The 24,913-nt window shown below is 37.2% G+C and overlaps 1 protein-coding gene across 1 annotated transcript in view; it reads right to left on the bottom strand.

The window, feature by feature from the left end:
• Nucleotides 1–24,913, bottom strand: part of INTS7 (integrator complex subunit 7) — a 214,713-nt gene that overhangs the window by 134,857 nt on the left and 54,943 nt on the right. Inside the window, exons 9-11 of the mRNA XM_053712433.1 lie at nt 19,802–19,936; nt 8,966–9,063; nt 7,554–7,793 (exon numbers count right to left, since the gene is read on the bottom strand). Coding sequence (XP_053568408.1) covers nt 7,554–7,793; nt 8,966–9,063; nt 19,802–19,936 — 473 coding nt within the window. The remainder of the gene's footprint in view (nt 1–7,553; nt 7,794–8,965; nt 9,064–19,801; nt 19,937–24,913) is intronic.

The following is a 24,913-nucleotide window of genomic DNA, read 5'->3' as shown; positions in this document are numbered from 1 at the left end:
CTTCCACACTAATATATTACAGATACATAAACATTACACATACATACACTCTCCTACAACACACACACACACCACACACACTCATATTACACATACATACACTCTCCTACAGCACACACACCACACACACACACTCATATTACACATACATACACTCTCCTACAACACACACCAGACACACTCATGTTACACATACATACACTCTCCTACAACACACACAGACTCATATTACACATACATACAATCTCCTACAACAAAAACATTTATATTACACATACATACACACTCTCATATAGCACACACACTTCCACACTAATATTACACATACACCCACATTACAGATACATACACACTCATATAATACACATACTGATATTACACATACAGTGGGGTAAAAAAGTATTTAGTCAGCCACCAATTGTGCTACAAATGTTACAAAGGCAGTGGGTCCTGATAATATTCATCCAAGGGTTTTAAAAGAACTTCGATCAGTGCTAACTGTCCCATTAACTGATCTGTTTAATCAGTCACTATTAACAGGAGCTGTCCCAGATGATTGGAGAATAGCAAATGTAATACCTCTTCATAAAAAGGGCAGTAGAGAAGAATCTGGCAACTACAGGCCAGTTAGTTTAACTTCAGTAGTAGGGAAATTAATGGAAAGCCTCTTAAAAGAAAGAATTATGACTTACATAAAGACAAACAATTTAGAGGACCAAAATCAGCATGTTTTTACTTCAGGGAGATCATGTCAGACTAATCTAATTGACTTCTTTGATTATGTAACAAAAGTATTAGACAAGGGTGGAGCAGTTGATGTAGCATATCTAGATTTCAGCAAAGCATTTGACACCGTCCCACACAATAAACTTATTCACAAACTATATCTCCTTGGTCTAGATTCAAAAATTGTGAACTGGGTGGAATGCTGGCTTAAGGACAGAAAACAAAGGCCTAGATTTAGAGTTTGGCGGTAGCCGTGAAAACCAGCGTTAGAGGCTCCTAACGCTGGTTTTAGGCTACCGCCGGTATTTGGAGTCACTCAACAAAAGGGTCTAACGCTCACTTTTCAGCCGCGACTTTTCCATACCGCAGATCCCCTTACGTCAATTGCGTATCCTATCTTTTCAATGGGATTTTTCTAACTCCGGTATTTAGAGTCGTGTCTGAAGTGAGCGTTAGAATTCTAACGACAAAACTCCAGCCGCAGAAAAAAGTCAGTAGTTAAGAGCTTTCTGGGCTAACGCCGGTTCATAAAGCTCTTAACTACTGTACTCTAAAGTACACTAACACCCATAAACTACCTATGTACCCCTAAACCGAGGTCCCCCCACATCGCTGCCACTCGATTACATTTTTTTAACCCCTAATCTGCCGACCGCCACCTACGTTATACTTATGTACCCCTAATCTGCTGCCCCTAACACCGCTGAACCCTATATTATATTTATTAACCCCTAACCTGCCCCCCACAACGTCGCAGCCAGCTACCTACAATAATTAACCCCTAATCTGCCGACTGCAAAGCGCTGACACCTACGTTATACTTATGTACCCTTAATCTGCTGCCCCTAACACCACCGACCCCTATATTATATTTATTAACCCCTAATCTGCCCCCCTCAACGTCGCCTCCACCTGCCTACACTTATTAACCCCTAATCTGCCGAGCGGACCGCACCCCTATTATTATAAAGTTATTAACCCCTAATCCGCCTCACTAACCCTATAATAAATAGTATTAACCCCTAATCTGCCCTCCCTAACATCACCGACACCTAACTTCAAACATTAACCCCTAATCTGCCGACTGGAGCTCACCGCTATTCTAATAAATGTATTAACCCCTAAAGCTAAGTCTAACCCTAACACTAACACCCCCTAAATTAAATATAATTTTAATCTAACGAAATTAATTAACTCTTATTAAATAAATTATTCCTATTTAAAGCTAAATACTTACCTGTAAAATAAACCCTAATATAGCTACAATATAAATTATAATTATATTATAGCTATTTTAGGATTAATATTTATTTTACAGGTAACTTTGTATTTATTTTAACCAGGTACAATAGCTATTAAATAGTTAAGAACTATTTAATAGCTAAAATAGTTAAAATAATTACAAATTTACCTGTAAAATAAATCCTAACCTAAGTTACAATTAAACCTAAGACTACACTATCAATAAATTAATTAAATAAAATACCTACAATTACCTACAATTAAACCTAACACTACACTATCAATAAATTAATTAAATACAATAACTAAGTTACAAAAAATAAAAAAATATTTACAAACATAAGAAAAATATTACAACAATTTTAAACTAATTACACCTATTCTAAGCCCCCTAATAAAATAACAAAGCCCCCCAAAATAAAAAAATGCCCTACCCTATTCTAGATTACTAAAGTTCAAAGCTCTTTTACCTTACCAGCCCTGAACAGGGCCCTTTGCGGAGCATGCCCCAAGAAGTTCAGCTCTTTTGCCTGTAAAAAAAAAACATACAATACCCCCCCCCCCAACATTACAACCCACCACCCACATACCCCTAATCTAACCCAAACCCCCCTTAAATAAACCTAACACTAAGCCCCTGAAGATCTCCCTACCTTGAGTCGTCTTCACCCAGCCGAGCCAAATTCTTCATCCAAGCGGAGCAAGAAGAGGTCTTCCATCCGATTGAAGTCTTCATCCAAGCGGGATCTTCTATCGTCATCCATCCGGAGCGGAGCGGCAGGATCCTGAAGACCTCCGACGCGGAACATCCATCCTGGCCGACGACTGAACGACGAATGACTGTTCCTTTAAATGACGTCATCCAAGATGGCGTCCCTCGAATTCCGATTGGCTGATAGGATTCTATCAGCCAATCGGAATTAAGGTAGGAATATTCTGATTGGCTGATGGAATCAGCCAATCAGAATCAAGTTCAACCCGATTGGCTGATCCAGTCAGCCAATCAGATTGAGCTCGCATTCTATTGGCTGTTCCGATCAGCCAATAGAATGCGAGCTCAATCTGATTGGCTGACTGGATCATATATCATATATATTTTTATATTTTTATATATTTTTATTTATTACATCACTGAGATAATTTCACTGGACGTTATCACTGAACTTTTTATCACTGAACTTTTTAAACCAAGCACAATTTTGGGTTTGTCATCAAGGATTTTTTATTGTTTAAGATCTTCCTATGATTCCCATTTGTTTATCTCCAAAAAAAAATTTTTGAGACCTCATAGGAACTATACCCTTTTGGTGAACATTTTTACTGTTTGAATGTTATATTTGACAAGTGTTTGCAAGATATAATCGACAACTGTTTTTATTGTTTTTAGATGTGTATAGTATACATGGATCCATGTTATTCACAATTATGTTATATGTTTTATGATTTGTAATAAATTTGAATTTATTGAATCTGATAATATCTTCCTTAGCCTACTTATAGGCGCTCTTGGACTATTATTATTTGTACCAAAGTGTAAAATAATGCATTTAGGGAAGAAAAATCCAAATGTTAATTACAGACTCAATGACACTTTACTGACTGTTACAGATGAGGAACAGGACTTGGGAATCATTATTTCAGATGATTTAAAACTTAGTAAACAATGTAGTAATGCAGCGAGTAAGGCTAGCAGAATGCTTGGATGTATTGGTAGAGGTATTTGCAGCAGAAATAGTAAGGTTCTTATGCCACTTTATAGATCATTAGTTAGGCCTCATCTTGAGTATTGTGTGCAGTTCTGGAGGCCATATCAGAAGGATATTAACAAACTTGAATCTGTGCAAAGGAGGGCTACCAAAATGGTACATGGTCTAAAAAATAAAACTTACCAGGATAGGCTCAATGACCTAAATATGTATAGCTTAGAGGAGAGAAGGGAAAGAGGTGATATGATAACAACTTTCAAGTACATTAAAGGCTTTAGTAAAATTGAGGCTGTGGGTATTTTACATAAAATGGAAAATTCAAGAACAAGGGGTCATGAGCTCAAGCTAAAGGGTAGTAGATTCAGGAGTAATTTGAGGAAGCACTTCTTTACAGAAAGAGTGATTGATTTATGGAATAAACTTCCTCAAGAGGTAGTAGCAAGAAACACTGTGGGGGGCTTTAAAAATGCATGGGACAAGCATAAGGCTATCCTACGAACTAGATAAGTTTATACTGTTAGGTAAGGTCGGGCAAACTCGCTGGGGCTATGGCTCTTATCTGCCGTCAATATCTATGTTTCTATGTTTCTAAGTTCTCCCACTTAAGAAGATGAGAGAGGTCTGTAATTTTCATCATAGGTATACCTCAACTATGAGAGACAAAATGTGGAAACAAATCCAGACAATCACATTGTCTGATTTGGAAAGAATTTATTTGCATATTATGGTGGAAAATAAGTATTTGGTCACCTACAAACAAACAAGATTTCTGGCTCTCACAGACCTGTATCTTATTCTTTAAGAGGCTCCTCTGTCCTCCACTCATTACCTGTATTAATGGCACCTGTTTGAACTTGTTATCAGTATAAAAGACACCTGTCCACAACCTCAAACAATCACACTCCAAACTCCACTATGGTGAAGACCAAAGATCTGTCGAAGGACACCAGAAACAAAATTGTAGACCTGCACCAGGCTGGGAAGACTGAATCTGCAATTACAAGCAGCTTGGTGTGAAGAAATCAACTGTGGGAGCAATAATTACAAAATGGAAGACATACAAGACCACTGATAATCTCCCTCGATCTGGGGTTCCACGCAAGATCTCACCCTGTGGGGCCAAAATGATCACAAGAGCGGTGAGCAAACATCCCAGAACCTCACGGGGGGGCCTAGTGAATGACCTGCAGAGAGCTGGGACCAACTTAACAAAGGCTACCATCAGTAACACACTATGCCGCTAGGGACTCAGATCCTGCAGTGCCAGACACACTGATATTACACATACATACAGACTCTCAAATAATACACACACTGATATTACACATACATACAGATTTCTCATATAATACACACACTGATATTACACATACATACACACTCATATAATACACATACTGATATTACACATACATACACACTCTCATATAATACACACACTGATATTACACATACATACACACTCTCATATAATACACACACTGATATTACACATACATACACACTCTCATATAATACACACACTGATATTACACATACATACACACTCTCATATAATACACATACATACAGACTCTCATATAATACACACACTGATATTACACATACATACACACTCATATAATACACATACTGATATTACACATACATACACACTCTCATATAATACACATACTGATATTACACATACATACACACTCTCATATAATACACACACTGATATTACACATACATACACACTCTCATATAATACACACACTGATATTACACATACATACAGACTCTCATATAATACACACACTGATATTACACATACATACAGACTCTCATATAATACACACACTGATATTACACATACATACAGACTCTCATATAATACACACACTGATATTACACATACATACACACTCTCATATAATACACACACTGATATTACACATACATACACACTCTCATATAATACACACACTGATATTACACATACATACACACTCTCATATAATACACACACTGATATTACACATACATACACACTCTCATATAATACACACACTGATATTACACATACATACAGACTCTCATATAATACACACACTGATATTACACATACATACAGACTCTCATATAATACACATACATACAGACTCTCATATAATACACACACTGATATTACACATACATACAGACTCTCATATAATACACACACTGATATTACACATACATACAGACTCTCATATAATACACACACTGATATTACACATACATACAGACTCTCATATAATACACATACATACAGACTCTCATATAATACACACACTGATATTACACATACATACAGACTCTCATATAATACACACACTGATATTACACATACATACAGACTCTCATATAATACACACACTGATATTACACATACATACAGACTCTCATATAATACACACACTGATATTACACATACATACACACTCTCATATAATACACACACTGATATTACACATACATACACACTCTCATATAATACACACACTGATATTACACATACATACACACTCATATAATACACACACTGATATTACACATACATACAGATTTCTCATATAATACACATACTGATATTACACATACATACACACTCTCATATAATACACACACTGATATTACACATACATACACACTCTCATCTATATACACACACTGATATTACACATACATACACACTCTCATATAATACACACACTGATATTACACATACATACACACTCTCATATAATACACATACATACAGACTCTCATATAATACACACACTGATATTACACATACATACACACTCTCATATAATACACATACTGATATTACACATACATACACACTCTCATATAATACACATACTGATATTACACATACATACACACTCTCATATAATACACACACTGATATTACACATACATACACACTCTCATATAATACACACACTGATATTACACATACATACAGACTCTCATATAATACACACACTGATATTACACATACATACAGACTCTCATATAATACACACACTGATATTACACATACATACAGACTCTCATATAATACACACACTGATATTACACATACATACACACTCTCATATAATACACACACTGATATTACACATACATACACACTCTCATATAATACACACACTGATATTACACATACATACACACTCATATAATACACACACTGATATTACACATACATACACACTCTCATATAATACACACACTGATATTACACATACATACACACTCTCATATAATACACACACTGATATTACACATACATACACACTCTCATATAATACACACACTGATATTACACATACATACAGACTCTCATATAATACACACACTGATATTACACATACATACAGACTCTCATATAATACACATACATACAGACTCTCATATAATACACACACTGATATTACACATACATACAGACTCTCATATAATACACATACATACAGACTCTCATATAATACACACACTGATATTACACATACATACACACACTAATATTACACATACACACTCTAATATAACACACATATTAGCGCTGCGGAATCTGTTGGCGCTCTACAAATAACCGATAATAATAATAATAATACACACTCATATTACACATAAATACACACTCTCATATAACATACCAACCAAACATTCTCCTACAACACACACACACAAGTCGCAACACGGTAAACATGGTGTTACGACTCAGTAACGGGTTCCAAACCCGTGGTTTGAATAACCCTGGTTTAGAGGACTCCATGTCATAAAGCAGAACTGTATTTGCATGACAACAAATGAACCACAATCTTTGTAACATAGACTGTTTACCAAAAGCTCCTGCTGCCTGTCTGAGGCTGAGCGGCCAATAACTTTGTAGAGCTCCATTAGATCTCCCAGCATTCCATCTCCCAACACAGGCAGCTGCACAGCAACGGATGCTAAACAATGGCACATAAGTATCCTGGCAGAGTCCTGAGCACTGTGCAGCTGTGTCAGAAGAGATTCCACCACCGACTGGCTCAAATACGGACGGCACTTTGCCAGCTTAACCATGCAAGATAAAGCAATCTAATGAGACAAAGGAAGGTCACATTAGTATGTACCGTGAATAGCATTAAACTAATGAAAGCAATGCATAAGGTTTCAAGTCATTTTTTCTTTTTTAAATACAGCAATGAGGATTTGATATAGTAAAACCAAAAGCTTGGAATGAAGGCTCCGGTCTGAATACAATAGTGCTGAATATTAACAGGGATAGTCAGACATATACTGTATATTGAATTAAAAACCCTTATAGCAGATGTGTCCAACTCCACTTTTTTGATGACAATAACTATTCCAGGATTTAGGTTTCTTATATGCAAAGGAAGTTTTAGGCGAAACACTAGTTGATGTAAAAATGGAAAACCTAAAAATGTTCTATAATTATGTTTTCTTCAAACAAACACAGGGAAGAAACTGTAACACTGGGGATATTATTATTATCATATTATATTTATTAAGAAGACACTAAACTCAAAATTGTACACCCCCCAATACATTAACTAATTTTATTAATGAAAATAAAATATCTAATATACACTCATTACTTATACAATTCTGTAAACTAAAAATGCTGCAAACTTCTTGACTGAGCTACATACTACACAGTGATTGCTTAGAGCAGTGCACAGACAGACACATTTAGTGATAGCCCTGCAGTACTGCAGATGCCCATGTCCATCTTTTATACAGTAAAATGCTGCAAATGAAGAACTAAAAACAGACTAAATGGCAATTCAGCAGGAAAATAAATTTACATAAAGTCATGCTTCAAGCTTCGGAGCTTGAATCATGACTTTATGTAAATTTACTGCAGTCAAAATTAAACTTTCATAGTTTAAATACACCGTCAATGTATTTATATTATTAAATCTCTTTGCTCTCTTGGTACCCTTTGTTTAAGAGCATAACTAGGTAGGTTTAGAAGTGTCTTGAGTACTAAATGGCAACAGTTATTGCAACAATGTATAACATTGTTACAACACTCTGTAATAATACTTATTCTCTGGATCCAGATCAGGTAAATCACTAACAGCATTTTCATAGGACAGAAAACTAAATACACAGGCTTTTATATTTGGCATTGGGCAAGTTGCGCTCCTGTCAATCAAATAATTGCAATCAAATGTTATTTATTTTTTTAAAAACATATTACTTCTCCCAAACATTAAAAAAAAATACATGCAAAAGAAACAAACCTTTAAAGTCTGCTGAGCTCCTGCGCTGTTATCTTGGCTGCACAAGACAAGAAGAGATTCAAGGCCAAATATTGCATCTTTATCCAAAGCCAAATGATCTGAACACAAAAATAAATCGATACATTTGTTAGCTGTAAAAAGACAAGGTTGCTATATAAATAATAATAATAAAAAAGCACACACTTAGAGAAGAACTGTATTTAAATAGCAGAAATTCAGATAGCACATGCAATTTTAAGCAACTTTCTAATTTACTCCTATTATCAAATTTTCTTCATTATCTTTGTATCTTTAATTGAAAAAGCAGGGATGTAAGCTTATGAGCCGGAACATTTTTGGTTCAGTACCCTGGGTAGCGCTTGCTGATTGGTGTCTACATTTATCCACCAATCAGCAAGCACTACCCAGGTGCTAAACCAAAGATGGGCTGGCTTGTAAGCTTCGATTCTTGCTTTTTTAAATAAAGATACCAAGAGAACAAAGAAAAATTGATAACAGGAGTAAAATAGAAAAAAAAAACAAACGTAAAATTGCATGCTCTATCTGAATCACGAAAGAAAAAATTTCGGTTAAACTAGTTGTAGAAATACAATACAAAAAGCTACAAGAAAAGAACGACTGACAACACGACAGATAATTACTGTGATGTTTAAGTGTAAACTACACTATCTTGAAAAGCCAACAATAATACATTACATTTATTTAAAATAATAATAATAATAGAGGACTTTATAAATTAAATCATAATCGGTTGCAGGATGAGAGGAAGTGATCTGCTTTGCCTGTGCAGAGGACACTTCTCTCCCATCTTCCTTATTCACCACTGTCCTTGCATTATAGTAGCAGAATAAAAACAAAACAGAGGTCCCCTCAATCTTGGTACCCCCCACAGCTCTTCTAATATTGAGACAACATGACGAGGTGCAGAATGATGTTACACAAAATGAAAGTGTCTGCAGGTACCTCCTTATTGCTTATGGTATGCAGAGGGAGGATCTTACACTATTTCAGCCTCTGCACCAGTTAATGGGACAATGAATCCAAATTTTTTCTTTTGTGATTCAGATAGAGCATGCAATTTTTTTTTTTTTTTATATATTTATTTATATCCAGCAGAGTGTACAAGTAAATGATTTCAATCTCCCTGCACCTCACAGGGCCAGGTAAGATTTACTATATTACACAGTAAGTACCTTTAGAACAACAAATTTCATTTTCTCTTATTAATCATTGTGTTCATTATGCAAAATAAAAAAAATATTTATATATATATATTGGTACACCAAGCTGGGATTTTCCCATTTTCAATACATAGAATGCATCCTTAAGAATTCTCTTTAATTTAAACAATAACACACATAATGCACTTTTGTGTAATAATACTGCATCATCGATATTAGTGTAACACTAAAAAAAAAAAAAAAAAAAAAGAAAGACCAAAATCTAAATTACTATCTTTATAAGAGTCCTCTTATTTAACTTACAATTCTAATAAGCGAAAACCTATGTGTCTTCTGCAGTTCATATTCCCTAATATAATTCTTGAAACAGAACGAAGCAGATCCAAACAATGAATAGCCACAAACATATCAAAACGGAAAAAAATAAAAAAAAAAAAAAAGGATGAAGGAAAATAATAATAATATCTCTCCTCCTCCCGATCCCCCCCCACTCCCTCCTGATATCACCAATTATCTAGTAAAACTATTTCCGAGTTTCTGAACGGAAAGATCATATGATCAATTTCTGAAGGTGTAAATATTTTAATAAATTTTGCCCATTTCCTGAAAAAAGTTACTATTTCTTGTTCTGAGTTCAAATCTGTAGCTAGTTGTTCAATTAAGAATTGTTTCTTGAGATAATTCCTTACTTCTGCAATTGAGGGTACAAATCTAGTTTTCCATTTTTTAAAGATTAAGTTTCTGACTGCCAAGATAGTTACATTTACCATCCTGGCATCAGAAAAATTCCTATTATTGGATATCAGGAAGATAATTATGGGGAATGTAAGCGTAAAAGATGTAATTTTCATCACTCTAAGCAACCAGAATTCAATCTTTTTCCAGAATTGATTGAGTCTGGGGCAGTTCCAAATCATATGAGCTAAATCTGCTGCTGGTAAATTGCATCTTGGACATTTGTTAAATTTATTATACCATTTATATCCTTTATCCGGGGTGAAATAGGACTGATACAATAGTTTTATATGGGACTCTCTCCAGGTTTCAGCTATGGAAGACTCAAAAAGTAATCTCAGAGATCTGACCACATATGTATCGTCTAGTACATCTATCTCTAGGAGATTTGTCCATTTTGAGGCTATTTTCTCCATGTTTAAATTTCCTTTGATTGAAACAAGATGCCTGTACCATGGGGCAATAGAGAAGTGCCCTGTTTTGCACAAGATTATCCAATTATCCAGCTTACCCCAAGACCATTTCCAGCTAAATTTACTAGTGAGATGAGATGCATAATGTCTGGTTTGTAGATAAACAAAAAAATCTTTATTATTAAGTTTAAACTCCTGTTTTAAATCTTCAAAGGATTTGATGTTTCCTGTCTCTGAAAAAATTTGGGATACCCAATGAAAACCTTGGTTATACCAGTGTTGTAATATCGCTGACTGTGCTCCTTCCTGAAATTCGGGGTTCCCCAAAAAACTTTGAAATCTAGGAATGTTGGTATCTACTTCAGCGCGAGCTCCTATCTTCCCCCAAGCTAAAATTATTGAATATATAGTTGTGAGATTTTTCACTTGTTTAGGAATACTTTTAGGCGGGAGATGAAGCAGTGCTATAGGCTGCAATGGATGGATCATATTTGTTTCAAGCTCATAATCTGAAAAATGATTTGACTCCGCAATCCAGTCTGCTGCTATGCGTCCTAAGAAAATTAAATTATATAAATATATGTCAGGTAATGCTAGACCAGCCATTTGCTTGGGTAAATTTAGTCTCTGTAAAGAAATTCTAGGTTTTTTTGAATGCCAGATAAAATATCGGAGTGCGGTGTTAAATTTTTTAATATCATATCTTTTCAAGATAATAGGAAGATTTTGAAACATGTAGCAAAGCTTCGGGAGTAGTACCATTTTAAATAGCGCAATGCGACCAGATAGGGATATAGGCAAATTCTGCCAGCTCCTCATATAGTTGATAGATTGTGAAAGAGATGGAGTGATATTTAAAGAATACCAATCTTGTGGGTCCGCGGATATCAAGATGCCCAAATATCTAAAAGATTTAGAAACCAACTTGAAAGGATATTCTTTCAGGGAATTTTCTGTTTTTCTTAGCCACAGAAGTTCTGATTTTGATTTATTCATTCTATAGCCTGAACAGGAACCATACAGATCAATTATATCTAGAAGTGATGGGATATTCTTACGGGTATTTGATATATATAATAGTAGGTCGTCTGCATATAATGCCACCTTAACTTCTTTTTTTGAGATTCTTATGCCTTCAACTAATTGTCTAATTTTATTAGCTAGTGGTTCAATTGCGAGATTGAATAATAACGGAGATAGTGGGCAACCTTGCCGTGTACCTTTTCCTAGTCTAATTTTTTCCGATAATATTCCATGTATAACTATAGACGTGGAAGACTGTAAGCATATATTTTTAACTAGGTTGAGGAAATTATTCCTCAATCCAAATCGTTCTAATGTATCTAATAAATACTCATGACTAACCCTATTGAACGCTTTCTCTGCGTCAATTGCGAGTATTGCTGCGTCTGAAAAATCTGCAGGGATCCTATCTTCTGAATTTTTAAAATAGTCTATGATCATTAAAAGTTGTCTGATTTTGGCGGCAGAGCTTCGTTTGGTTAAGAACCCCACTTGATCTTTATGGATAATCTCGTTTAACCCCTTTTGAAGTCTTTTAGCTATAATAGTAGTTAATATCTTATAGTCTGTGTTTAATAATGCGATCGGTCTATATGATTCTCTATTATGTGGATCCTTTCCTGGTTTAAGAATGAGTATAGTATGGGATTCCACAAAGTAGGGGGATAACTGAGCATTTTCCTGATAGTAAAAATTATAAAGTTTAGTCAAATGGGGGGTTATTAAAGATTCCGAGGTCCTGTAAAATTCGTTTGGTATTGCATCAGGACCAGGAGATTTCTCAGGCTTCAGTGCCTGAATAGTTTGAGAGACTTCTAATTCGGTAATCGGGGCATTTAACGCAACGTTAAAGTCCTCGCTAGCTCTTATATTAGGTAAATTTTCCCAAAATCTAACCTGAGCTGCTTTCTCAATCCGAGAAGATGAGTAGATAGATTTATAGTACTCAAAGAAGGATTCTGAGATTTCTTCCGATGTATTGAGCCGCTTCTTCTCAACCTGTAAGAATTCGATTGTATTAGATTGTTTAGAGTTCTTCACCAGTTTGGAAAGCAGTTTACCAGACTTATTGCCATATTTATAGAGTTTAGATTGGTATTTCAACTCTGTCTGTATTGTATGAGTGGTCATAAAGGTATCTTGTTCCCGTTTTGCTTTGATATATTTTTTCCAATTTTCCTCGGTCGGGGATATCAGGTATCTATTATATGAATTTGTTACCATAGCTGTTATCTGCCTTTCCTTTGCTCGGGAGTCACGCTTAATTTTTGTTGTATAAGCAATAATATCCCCTCTTAAAACGGCTTTTGCTGCCTCCCAGAGAGTCGAGGGGTTAGATACTGAGCCCTCATTTAGTTTAAAAAATTCCATCAATTTGTTATTGAGCCAGTTTATGTATTTTAAATTTTTACTTAAATATTTTGGATAGAAGAAGCGAGCCCCATTTGGATTAGAGTTCTGAATTGGGATATCTAGCATTATAGGGGCGTGATCTGAAATGCAGATTTCTGCAATCGCCGCCTTGGCCCCAGTATGATATAAGCTATCATTGATTAGAAAGAGATCAATTCTTGATAAAGATTTGGTAGCTTTTGAGTAACAAGTATAGTTCTTAGTATCCGGGTTCTGAGCCCTCCACACGTCCCTAACTGCCAGATTTAGAAATATGTTATTATAAAGTTTTGTTTCTAGATTATCCTTTTTGGTCTTCCTTTGTGGGTCCCCACGTCTAAGTCTATCCATAGGGAACCGAGGAGACATATTAAAGTCCCCAGCTAGGATCACATGCCCCTCTGCTACCTGAAGAATTTTAGTCTGGAGAGAGTCCCAAAACCTATTGTCAATTATATTGGGTGCATATAGATTACAAATAGTATATTTTGAGTTTAATATTTTAATTTTTAATATTATATATCTGCTTTCCGGGTCTATTATTGTTAACAGTTTATCATATATCAGTTTTTTCCCAAGAAGAATAGCTACACCTTTTTTCCTATTTAATGAGGGGGTGAATATAGCTTCTGCCACCCATGCTGATTTTAATTTTAGTGATTCCTCAGTGTTTAAGTGCGTTTCCTGTAATAATGCAATAGAGGTATTCAATCTCTGAAGGTGTGATAGAATTGTCTTCCGCTTAATGGGGGAGGTTATACCTCCTATATTCCAAGATGAAATTCTAAGCTTATTTTTCATAAGTTTTTACCTTAAACATATGTTGACGTTCTGGGGAGATAGAGAGATCCGGAGGAAGGGGGGAGAGAGAGAGAGAGAGGGGTGGGAAAAAAAAAAAAAAAAGTATATTTTTCCTTAAAACATCCTTTAATAATTAGTTTTAAAACAAGAAAAAACAAAGTGAACTTAATCAAAAAACAGCAACTAGTATAATAACATGAAAATAAAATGCTATAATTATCCATTGCAGCCATGTTCTGCTAATTTTTTTTCTGCCTCTGCTGCTGAGTTATAAAAGAAAGTCTGACCTTGCAGAAACAATCTGAGTCTAGCAGGATATATAACTGTAGCCTGCCACCCTGCTTTTATCATTTTGCCACAGACTGGGGAGAGTTCCCTCCTCTTCCTGGAGGTCTCAATAGAGAAGTCCTGGAACAGGAGGATTTTATTGCCTTCATATAGAATGGGTTGGTTTTTGCGATAATATTGAAGGAATCGCATTTTATCCTGAAAATTCAGGAATTTAGCTATGATTGGTCTTGGATTGGTTAGATTAGCGGAGCTCTCTGTTACTCTCCCCAGTCTGTGGACTCTTTCAATTAGGGCAGGAGATTGAGTTTCTGGCATTTTTAACATTAAAGGTAGGGTATGAGTCATAACCTTCATAACGTCTTCTTGTTTAGAGGAATCTGGGAATCCAATGATTCTCAGATTGTTCCTCCTTGACCTGTTCTCTAAATCGTCTATTTTTGCCTGTAATTTAAAAATCTTGCTCTGGTTGTTCTCTATTTGAGGTATATATGTATTTGTTGTATCTTCTAACTCTGAGATGCGTTCCTCGACTTCCTGAAGTCTTTTAGCAAATTGTCTGATCTCTATCGTTAGTGAAGTGATTTCTTGCTTGATTTCATTCTTTAAGGTGTCAAATTTGGGTGATATGGCCTCTAAAATGCTATTTACTAAAGCTTGATTATCTTGAAGGGTTATAGATTTTTGACTTTTTGATGGAGTAGTTTCTTCAGAGATTTCGGGTGAGGGTTCAGAAGATTCTTATTTCTGCGTTCCCTATTTTTCGACGTCATGCCTGGATTGTGTTTAGAAGTGACAGAAGGAGATGTGACGTATTTATCCATAAAAAGAATACTCTTGTGCTCCGTGTGTTATTAAGAATTGAAGTGGGGTGTGTAACAGTTCTCACTAGGGGTGAGGGGGAAAAAGTTAAAGAAAAAAAAAAAAAAAAAAAAAAAGTGAAGGTGGGGGTGATATTCTCTAAAAATCAGAAAGTGAAGTGTGCAGTGTGAATCACCATATTGTGAGTGTGGGGAAAAAAAAAAAAAAAAAAAAAAAAAAAAACTATAATCAAGGATTAAAAGTGGTAATAAGACCAGGAGATGGCGGCGAAATAAGGGTATCTAATACCTATACATTTATTCCGATTTCTCTTCAACCTACAGCTAACGCTTCGTCTTTCTGTACTGTTAATAGTTAAATTATAGTACTTTTTGTAGTATAACCTTTAATCACCTTTATTTTTTATTTATCTAAATTATTTCATCTAGGTTTAGCTAGAGGAGTATCCACTTATTTTATACACGCCCACTCTGAGTTAAAAGAGCTTATCCAATATTGTTTATACAAGGTAAGTTATTACCTAACCTTTTGCTTTAATTCTATAGGCTTTTCTTTTCTCTTTCTCCTTTCCTCTCCCTTTGGGACTATAAATCTATTAATCTAGAGTTCTAAAAAACCATGATATGCAATTTTCATTTTAAGAGTGTTCTCTTCCTTTCTGCCGCTATTCTCAAAATATATGTGGGTATTGCAAAGTATTATATGTATATTTTTGATAATAGTAAATTCCTTAACTTGTGTCGCCGCTATTACTTAGCTTGTGCTTAATATCTGACAATTTCCTGGGAAATGGTTGATAACCACTTCCAGGGATGATTTACCCTTGCTGGGTTATAGATTTTATCCTTTAGCTCCTTTAAGAATCATCAGTATATTTAATATTTACTTTGCTGGTTCTAGTAATCTATATACTGCGTTGGCTTTGTATATTATTTGTCATCCCTCTATGATGAGTGATCTAATTTATGCCAGGGAAGTTTTTCTTCCCTTTTTACTCTCTTCTCCCCCTTCCTCCCCTCCCTTCCTCTTGAAGCAAGAGATGTTACAAAGCCTCTCAAAAACAGTGGATTATCATATTATTGATAACATAACCCCACAACTGAACCACTCCAAGACAGCAAAACCATATATATAAGGGTTTTACATGTAAAGTCCTTTTTCTCCCTTTTTTTCCCTTTTTCTTATATACAATAATTAGCAGTTCAGTCTTTGGTGAGTTAGAGTTGTATAGGTACAAGGGCTTCAGAATTCTGGTTTTATGGCAGTCTCAGAAAATTTATATAGGTTTCCCTTGCCACTGAAAAACACAACTACCCCTGGATATGGGATATAACCTGTAACTTTTACTCCTCGGTATTGTGACTTTATTGTGACTTTAATAGTCCTCAGTGACCAGCCGCTGCCCTTGTCAGTTTTCCATTTTTAAACATAATTACTCCGAACCTGGCCAAATGTATAGGACAAACTTAAACAGTCCGTATCAAGGGAAATCAAGTTTACCCCGCACTCACCCCTGCTGCGGCGAAGGACTTCTCTCAATCCTTGTATTGGGGATTTACAACACAGAACTGAGCCCAGCGGTCCGCGGTGTCTCTTTTCCTTCCTTTTGCCCAGACTCCTTACACGTCCTGCTGCATTCCGGTTCTCGCACTATCCTTGCGATCGCACCTGGGCTGGATTATTGCTCTCTGCAGCCGGGTCCTATGGAGATCCTTAGCTGTAGGGGAGGGACCGACACAACCTTGTAAACTACGAACCCTGCCGACTCCCCACACGCAGCACCGGTGGGTGGGGAGGGCAGTTTTGAGTCCAGGTCACAAACGACAAACCCTCAGGTAAGCGGACCCCCAGAGGGAATACAGGTGTTACTCGGTCGGCTCTAAGTTCCCTCCTACAGGTAACGGAGGTAGCGGAGTACTCCTGCAGCGAGAAATATAGTTACTCCAACGGATCTCAGGCTGTCAGCATCTCCCCACTCGCAACATCGGTGGTTGGGGAGAGAAAAGATTACGAAACACCTTTCAATTGTAGCGCTGATTCTCCTGCACACTATGCTCTCCTCCGGTGTCTATGGGCATTAGGGTGAGTGCGGGCCGTATGTATTTTTTCCACAGATATCTTGGTGCAATAAAATGAAGGCAAAGCTTGGCTGTCCACCCCTCTCTCCTTTACGGAACAGAAAAAGGAGAGGAGGGGTAAGTAGTTGTATTTTACCGTAAGGGAGCTTGGTCTTACCGCCAACTGAGACCGGCTCCAGGTAACATAGTTCTTTATCAGCGTAGCTGGAAACACACGCTGTAGAGGGAAACACCAGGGTGAAAATCTAACTGGCTGCAGGGTTTGAAAGGACAGGTGAGACAAGTCCTTCTCTCCTACACCTCAAGGTGAGCTCCTGGCGCGAACATCCGCCTCTGAAGCACCTGCAGGGGAATGAATCCTGCTCATGCACAGACTCCTCCTCTTCCCTCAGAGTGTAGAGCATCAGAGCATGCAATTTTAAGCAACTTTCTAATTAACCCCAATAATTATTTTTTTTTCGTTCGATTGCTATCTTTATTTGAAAAATAATGCATCCAAGTTTTTTTTTGGTTCAGAATGGACAGCACTTTTTATTGGTGAATGAATTTATCCACCAATTAGCAAGAACAACCCAGGTTGTTCACCAAAAGTGGGCCGGCATCTAAAGTTACATTCTTGCATTCCAAATAAAGATACCTAGAGAATGAAGAAGATTTGATAATAGGAGTAAATTAGAAAATTGCTTAAAATGTCACACTCTATCTGAATTGCGAAAGGAAACATTTGGGTTCAGTGTCCCTTTAAGTTGAACAAAACAACCCTTTTTAGAAGAGGATATCCTGCTCTTTCAAACTAGGCTTCTTATGCCCCTTTAACATGCAGGTGACCATCACAAATAGTGATACTCTGAACCACCAAACACTGGGAAGTTTTGGTATAGGGTAGAAGAGCCACTATCTACACTCCTGTATGAGCTAGGTAGAAAGAGACCCCCTTTTTAAAAAAGAGAAGACCGTCTTTGACAGCCATGAACAGAGTTCAACTGCAACTGGACACCAAGGGAGACTTCAATGGAGGGCAATCAGGGGAGGACCGGCAACTTTTGGTCCATGTTGCAAGCATTACCCAGTAACCCAGATATATCAACCCACCCCTTTCAAAATGCTATAGTTAATAATAAGAAAAAAAGGTGAGGGACCCTTGGTAACCAGAGATTCTGGGAAACACAGGCGGCAGCTCATTTCTGAGTTGCACAGTAAATTGGGCACTGGGCTGAGCAGGTACAGCTCTGTCAATACAGTGTAGAGACGGGCATCATGGTGTGCAAAAACTGTATCTAGAGCTACAATCAAACCATACACACCCATGTACTGCCGCTACACTACTGAATTTTTTTTATTATAAATAATACCAAAAAATCAATTTAAAAAAAATCAATAAATCTATAAAGTGGGTAATGGCAGACAGCTGCCAGTACCTAAGATAGCAGCACCTAGTGAGAGGGGGGAGGGTTAGAGAGCTGTTTGGGAATCAGGGGGGAGAGGCTGGTTGAGGAAAGGGGTTCCCTACACTACAAAAATAAATAAATAAAAATTCTACCCTAAACTGCATACTGGCAGACTATCTGCCAGTACCTAAGATGGTGGTGACCGGTGAGGGAGGGAAGGGAGTTGTTTGGGTGGGATCAGGGGTGGGACAGCTGCAATTAGTTGCATTCTAACTGCCAAAAACAATGGCAAAGCCAGTTATGTCTGCTGTTTATGAACAAGGGGGACCTCAGAGAACCTTTTACAACCCATGTGTCTTGTGACTGCAGTAGTTGTGTGTAAATAATTTTAGTGAGAATATTTTTGATAGGTAAATAAAGAAAAACCTCTAATAAAAAATATACAATTAACCCTTTCATGACTGGGCTAAAAAGTCTACATCGGAACAGATTTCAATTATGGGATCGGGTCTGGGGGGCATCCCTAAGACGTTAGGAACGCCCTCCAGACCGCGATCAAATCCTGCAAGCCTAGTAGGCTTCAGGACAGCCGTTTGCGATGACGTTGTATTCCGTCATAATGGCTTTAAAACCCAGTGCCGTTGTGACGGAATACAACGGCATAATGGCATTAAAAGGTTAAGGAGCAAAATGAAACACAACAAATCAGACTCACCTATATCTTGACAAGAAGATACAATATTCGTAAGAACAGTCACTCCATGAGCTGCAATGCCACGGTTGCTATGGTAACTGCAGTCCTGTGCTAATTTGACTAAATCTGAATATCTTGAAGCATTTGCTTTTGTTCCTGGAATAAAACAAAATAATACATGAACAAAAGATTGTTTTAATTAGTTTAAGCTGGAAATGGAAAGAGAGAAGGCAGGAAGGACCTTGTTAGTGATGTTTCTGTATCTCACAAAGGACTAACTTGGTAAACCCTAAAACACAGCTGTCGTACAAAAGCAGAGGTAGTAAGCACAGCTGTAGAAACTTAAAGATATAGGAAAATCAGCATTAAGCTTGCAAGAATCAGATAAAGCATGTAATTTTAAAATCACTTCCGTTTTCAAATGTGTTTTGTTCTCTTGGTATCCATTATTGAAAATACGCATATCCTAAACTAGTGAGAGCTAGCTGCTGATTGGTGCCTGCACACATCTGTCTCTTGTGATTGGCTAACTAGATGTGTTCCTAGCTGCCAGTAGTGCAATGCTGTTCCTTCAGCAAAGAATGAAGGATTTGTGATAATAAAAATACATTTGAAAGATGTTTAAAATTGTATGTTCTAGCTGAACAATGAATTCAATTTTGGGGTTTCGTGTCCTTTTAAAGGGCCAGTGCACACGCAATTTTAACATGCTATTTAACTCATCAATACAAGTAAAAAAATAAATTAAAAAAAAGGTAGCAGAAGCATGAAGAATTGTTATATATAAAATAATGTTTTTAAATGTTTAACTTTCCTGCATATGTGCAATGTGATAACAGGCTGCCCTTAAAGTGAAGGTAAAGTTTTGCGTTTTTGTTGCCTGTATTCTATTACTCATGTACTAAATACCATGATCGCTAAATTATTTTTTTATATTTGTATATATATTATTGATATATAAACATTTTATATTTACTGTCCCGGCCATTCGTAGCTCCTCCCTCCATGGATTTCCGGATTATTCACTAGATTACGTACAGAGCGTTCTCACCCGCTCTGTACGTACTTCAAAAGCGCGTTCCCGTTTGCCTGAGCAATTGCGCATGCGCACCATTCGCTGTAAATTGGATTTGCACCTGCGTGACCAAAAAAATGTTAGACCTAAAGCGCAGGCGTGAATACTAGTTGCAACATATATTGCAACATAACATTTATCTATATATCCAACACGACTGCAGCCCAAGATACAGTTGCAACTTTGTCAATAGACAAGACGTAGCCTTGGGAATTCAAGAAACCGCATGCGCAAAACTGGAACGAGTGTTGAGACTAACAGATAGGAAGTGAAGCCAACGCATGCGCATTTAGAACAGTTTTGCGGTGACATAATTTGACGGCCAGTGTTTCAATTGGCTAGGAAAAAAACGTGACCGGGTTCAGAAAAAAGAAAAAAAAACGGGTTGTTTTAACAGTCTTCTCAATCGGATAAAGAAACGGTAATAAATAAATAAATATAGCGATTCGAAAAATTTGATGACTTAAACTCCCATTTATTTTTATAGTATTTACAGGGCAAAAAGTGTAATACGTGAAACTTTACCTTCACTTTAAAGAAGGGAAGCGACAAAGCCCCAGAGATCACACTTCTTCTCCAATCACAGAGGACATGCAAAATAAGTAGACGCATGTACTTCTATTCAAAACTCATGCGTGACAGTTTATATGACCGTGCGCTAGTTCACAAAGCGCGGTCACGCTAGCAATCGCATGCACAAAGGGTAGTAAGAGTGTTGTCATTACAGGTAAAGCTTACAGTGCTAACATGGATTGTGCTATCAGATATCAATTGGCGCATAAAAATTGACATGCAACTTACAAGCGTAAACATCACCACGCAATCAAAAATTGTACATTAAATGTACTTTCTAATAGCGCAGTCATGTTAGCTCTAGGAAGCTTTTTTTTTTTTTTTTTTTTTTTTAATATATTTTTATTGAGGTCTCAAAAAATTATAATAAACAAAATAGAAGAAAACAACAAGGTTACAACTTAGTTATAGGCACAAACAGTTGCCAGAAGATAAACAATATAGTCAGATATGTCTGTTATTTGGATCTACACAAAGCACATTAATTTAGAATTTGAATAGCTAAGGAGCTCAGTTATAACATTATGCTAAAACCATCATCATATGCTACAGACCTGGGCACAAGTCTTTGTCAGAACAGTAATTAATGCACTTAGCGATTGACCTCGTGTTTATAACTAGGACCTCTTTTTCTTTTGAGGGGTACTGGGGAAAGGGGAGGTCAGTGGTCCAGAGCCACTCATGGAGAAAAAAAGGGGAGGGGAAGTATTTAAAGTGATATCGTTTCTAGTTGGGCTAGTGAATATGCTATGACATGGAGAGGGTACTTAATATAGCAGTATAGGGCTAATAAGATGTTAACAAGGGATCATGGAGGGATGGGTGGTAGAGGAGGGATGTCTATAGTGCGTATTGCCAATAGGGGGTGGGGAAGGTATATAGATATCCAGTAGGTATGCTGACCAAAATTCATATACATTTGGCATTGAGTAGAACATGTTATATATACAATACAGGAATAAGTATAGGCGCAGTACAGGGTGCTTAAATAGAGGTAGTGTTGATGAGGGACACAGATAACAAATATAAAAGCTTAAGATATAGAGGAACTGTGTATCCGGAATAAGTAATGTAAAAGGTCCTAACCCTAATGTACATTTATCCAACCCTAAAGTACATTTATCCAAAGCAGATAAAAAGATTAGGCTGAATGATATGCCTATTAACCCAGAAGACTATAATATTTCAAGAGTCCTGTTCTATGTTAAAGCTGTCTCCTAAATTTCTCATTTAACATGGCAGCAGCTAGGTCTATTCTGCCTTATGATCTAACGGTCATCCTGCGAGTATAACATACCATCCCATCCCTACTATACACCAACATGTGCCCCCATAATGAGCTAGACAGGAGAGTCCTTGTATAATTAGAACTATGAGTGTATGAGGGATTATACAAAGACATAAATAGAAAGTGTCTACGTGGGTAACAATCTGAATGCGTCAGGCCTGATAAAGCAAAGGCATGTAAATATATAAGGCCGCAGAGGCAGGCAGGGCCCAAAAGACACATAGGCAGAAAACAGTGAAGAAAATGAAAAAATAAAAACAAGGGGGAGAAATGTATCTTGAAATAATACAGGGATGTCCCCATCTTTGTTGAGGATAATAAGTCTTGTAGGATTAGTTAACCTATGCCTCTCCTGGGGGTCCCGTCCGTGACGGGCCAGTTACTGGTGAAAGGATCAGGAGCTGTATCTGGTGACCAGGGATGTGATAACCCCTTTCTGTAGGATCGTTGCCTGCTACTCAGCTGCTTGTGGACATGACCCGGTTTCTTCCCTGAGTTTATGTAGCTACTCCATAGATCGGTTACATGTTCCCAAGAGCCGGTTAAAATGGAGTCAGTGTCCTGTTCCGCCTGGGAGACATGAGTACAGGGGGATGCCCTGATATCGTACATGGCCACAGTGATGTTTGCATGTCGGGTGTTCTCTGGCCTCTCCCAAACACTGTTACTCCACAGATCGTTAGTTGTGGTAAGAGAGAGAGGGCTGGCTTCGTTCTGAAAGTCTGTATATTCTGTGTACTCTCGTGTGGGGAGGCCCATCCGCTGGGTTGCTTGTTCCTTAGTTTCCAAGCTAAGCTTTGGGTTGTGTGCGGGCTCTGGTGACAGGTATTGCCTATTTAGATTAAGCGTCTCCTGCGGTGCAGGGATGGCCATCATTTCAGCCCTTTCGGCTGGCTCGTGTGCTATCTTCCCCATGGCATCATGCAGGGTACGATGTAGATCCTCAAAATTGCGAAGCATCTGTCGCTCTAGCTCCTCAAGGGCCCCCTGCATCTGTAGATGTATACCCCTCTCCATATCTGGGAGGCAGGTTAGAATGAGAGATTTTGATTTTCACTAGCGTGGAAGTGCTTTACCCGGTAGCTAGCAAACCGGGGGGGGTGGTGGAATGTGGAAGAAGTGTGAGGCCACGGTCGTCGCTCTTTGGAGACACAAGTTGCTTCTTTCAGTCGGCGTGAACAGGGCTATATTTGATGTTAAAGGGTTCTTTGGTTACTGCCCTTTTGGTTTCAGAGTTTATAAGTAGTTGTAGCTGATGAAAACAAAGATAACTATTTTTTTCTAAAATTATAGAGAGAGCTTCTCCATTTTGCGACTCCTCATGGCTGCTGTTAGGACACGCCCCCAGCTCTAGGAAGCTTTAACATACGGCCAATGCACTAGTAACCGTCTGAGGGAGGAGGGCACGTGTTCTGCTGAAATTTGACGATATTTGCTACCTTAAAATCGCACTCCACAGTATTTAAAAGAATGTGTGGAATGTGATTAGGTAATTACAAGCACATAAAGGAAACACATTTCGATGGAAGACTATATTACTTCTCGCATTTGTTATTAAAGTGGTCATGTAGATGCGTGCATGCGCAGTTAAAAATGCAGGTTTTTGACTACTCATCCGCTCACACGCCATTACAGCTTCACATGTAATCAAAATTAAATAAAGCGTCTCTCCAAATCTCCTAACCTTTTATTACTGCTTTTTCAAATCAAGATAACATGAGAACAAAGAAAAATTGATAATAGGAGTAAATTAGAAAGTTGCTTAAAATTGCATGCTCTCCCTCATTTATCGATAGTCTACAACAAGAAGGGTGCATTTTCACAAAATCTGAAGATATATTAGAGAGCTTTACAAAATATTATAAAGATCTTTACTCAGCCAGAGCTACGGAGCCTGATCAGTCTCATGAATTTTGGAGCAAAGTAACTTGTCCCATAGTTCCTGAGGAAATAATCTCCTATCAGAACAAACCGATTTTAGAGGAAGAAGTTAGCAAAACGATTTCTGAGTTATCACTGAACAAAGCAGCAGGCCCAGATGGGCTCCCTAATGAAGTGTATAAAATTTTAGCTTCTGAAGCGGTTTCATATCTTTGCAAGCTATTTAACGAATTTTTTATAGATGGTAAAAATATACCACCTAGTTTTACGGCTTCATATACAACTTTATTACTCAAAGGGGGGAAAGATCCAACTC

Source organism: Bombina bombina, chromosome 4 (genome assembly GCF_027579735.1).
Source record: "Bombina bombina isolate aBomBom1 chromosome 4, aBomBom1.pri, whole genome shotgun sequence".
Classification (NCBI taxonomy): domain Eukaryota; kingdom Metazoa; phylum Chordata; class Amphibia; order Anura; family Bombinatoridae; genus Bombina; species Bombina bombina.
The sequence above is the reverse complement of the archived record's forward strand: the minus strand, read 5'-3'. Positions and strand labels throughout refer to the sequence as shown.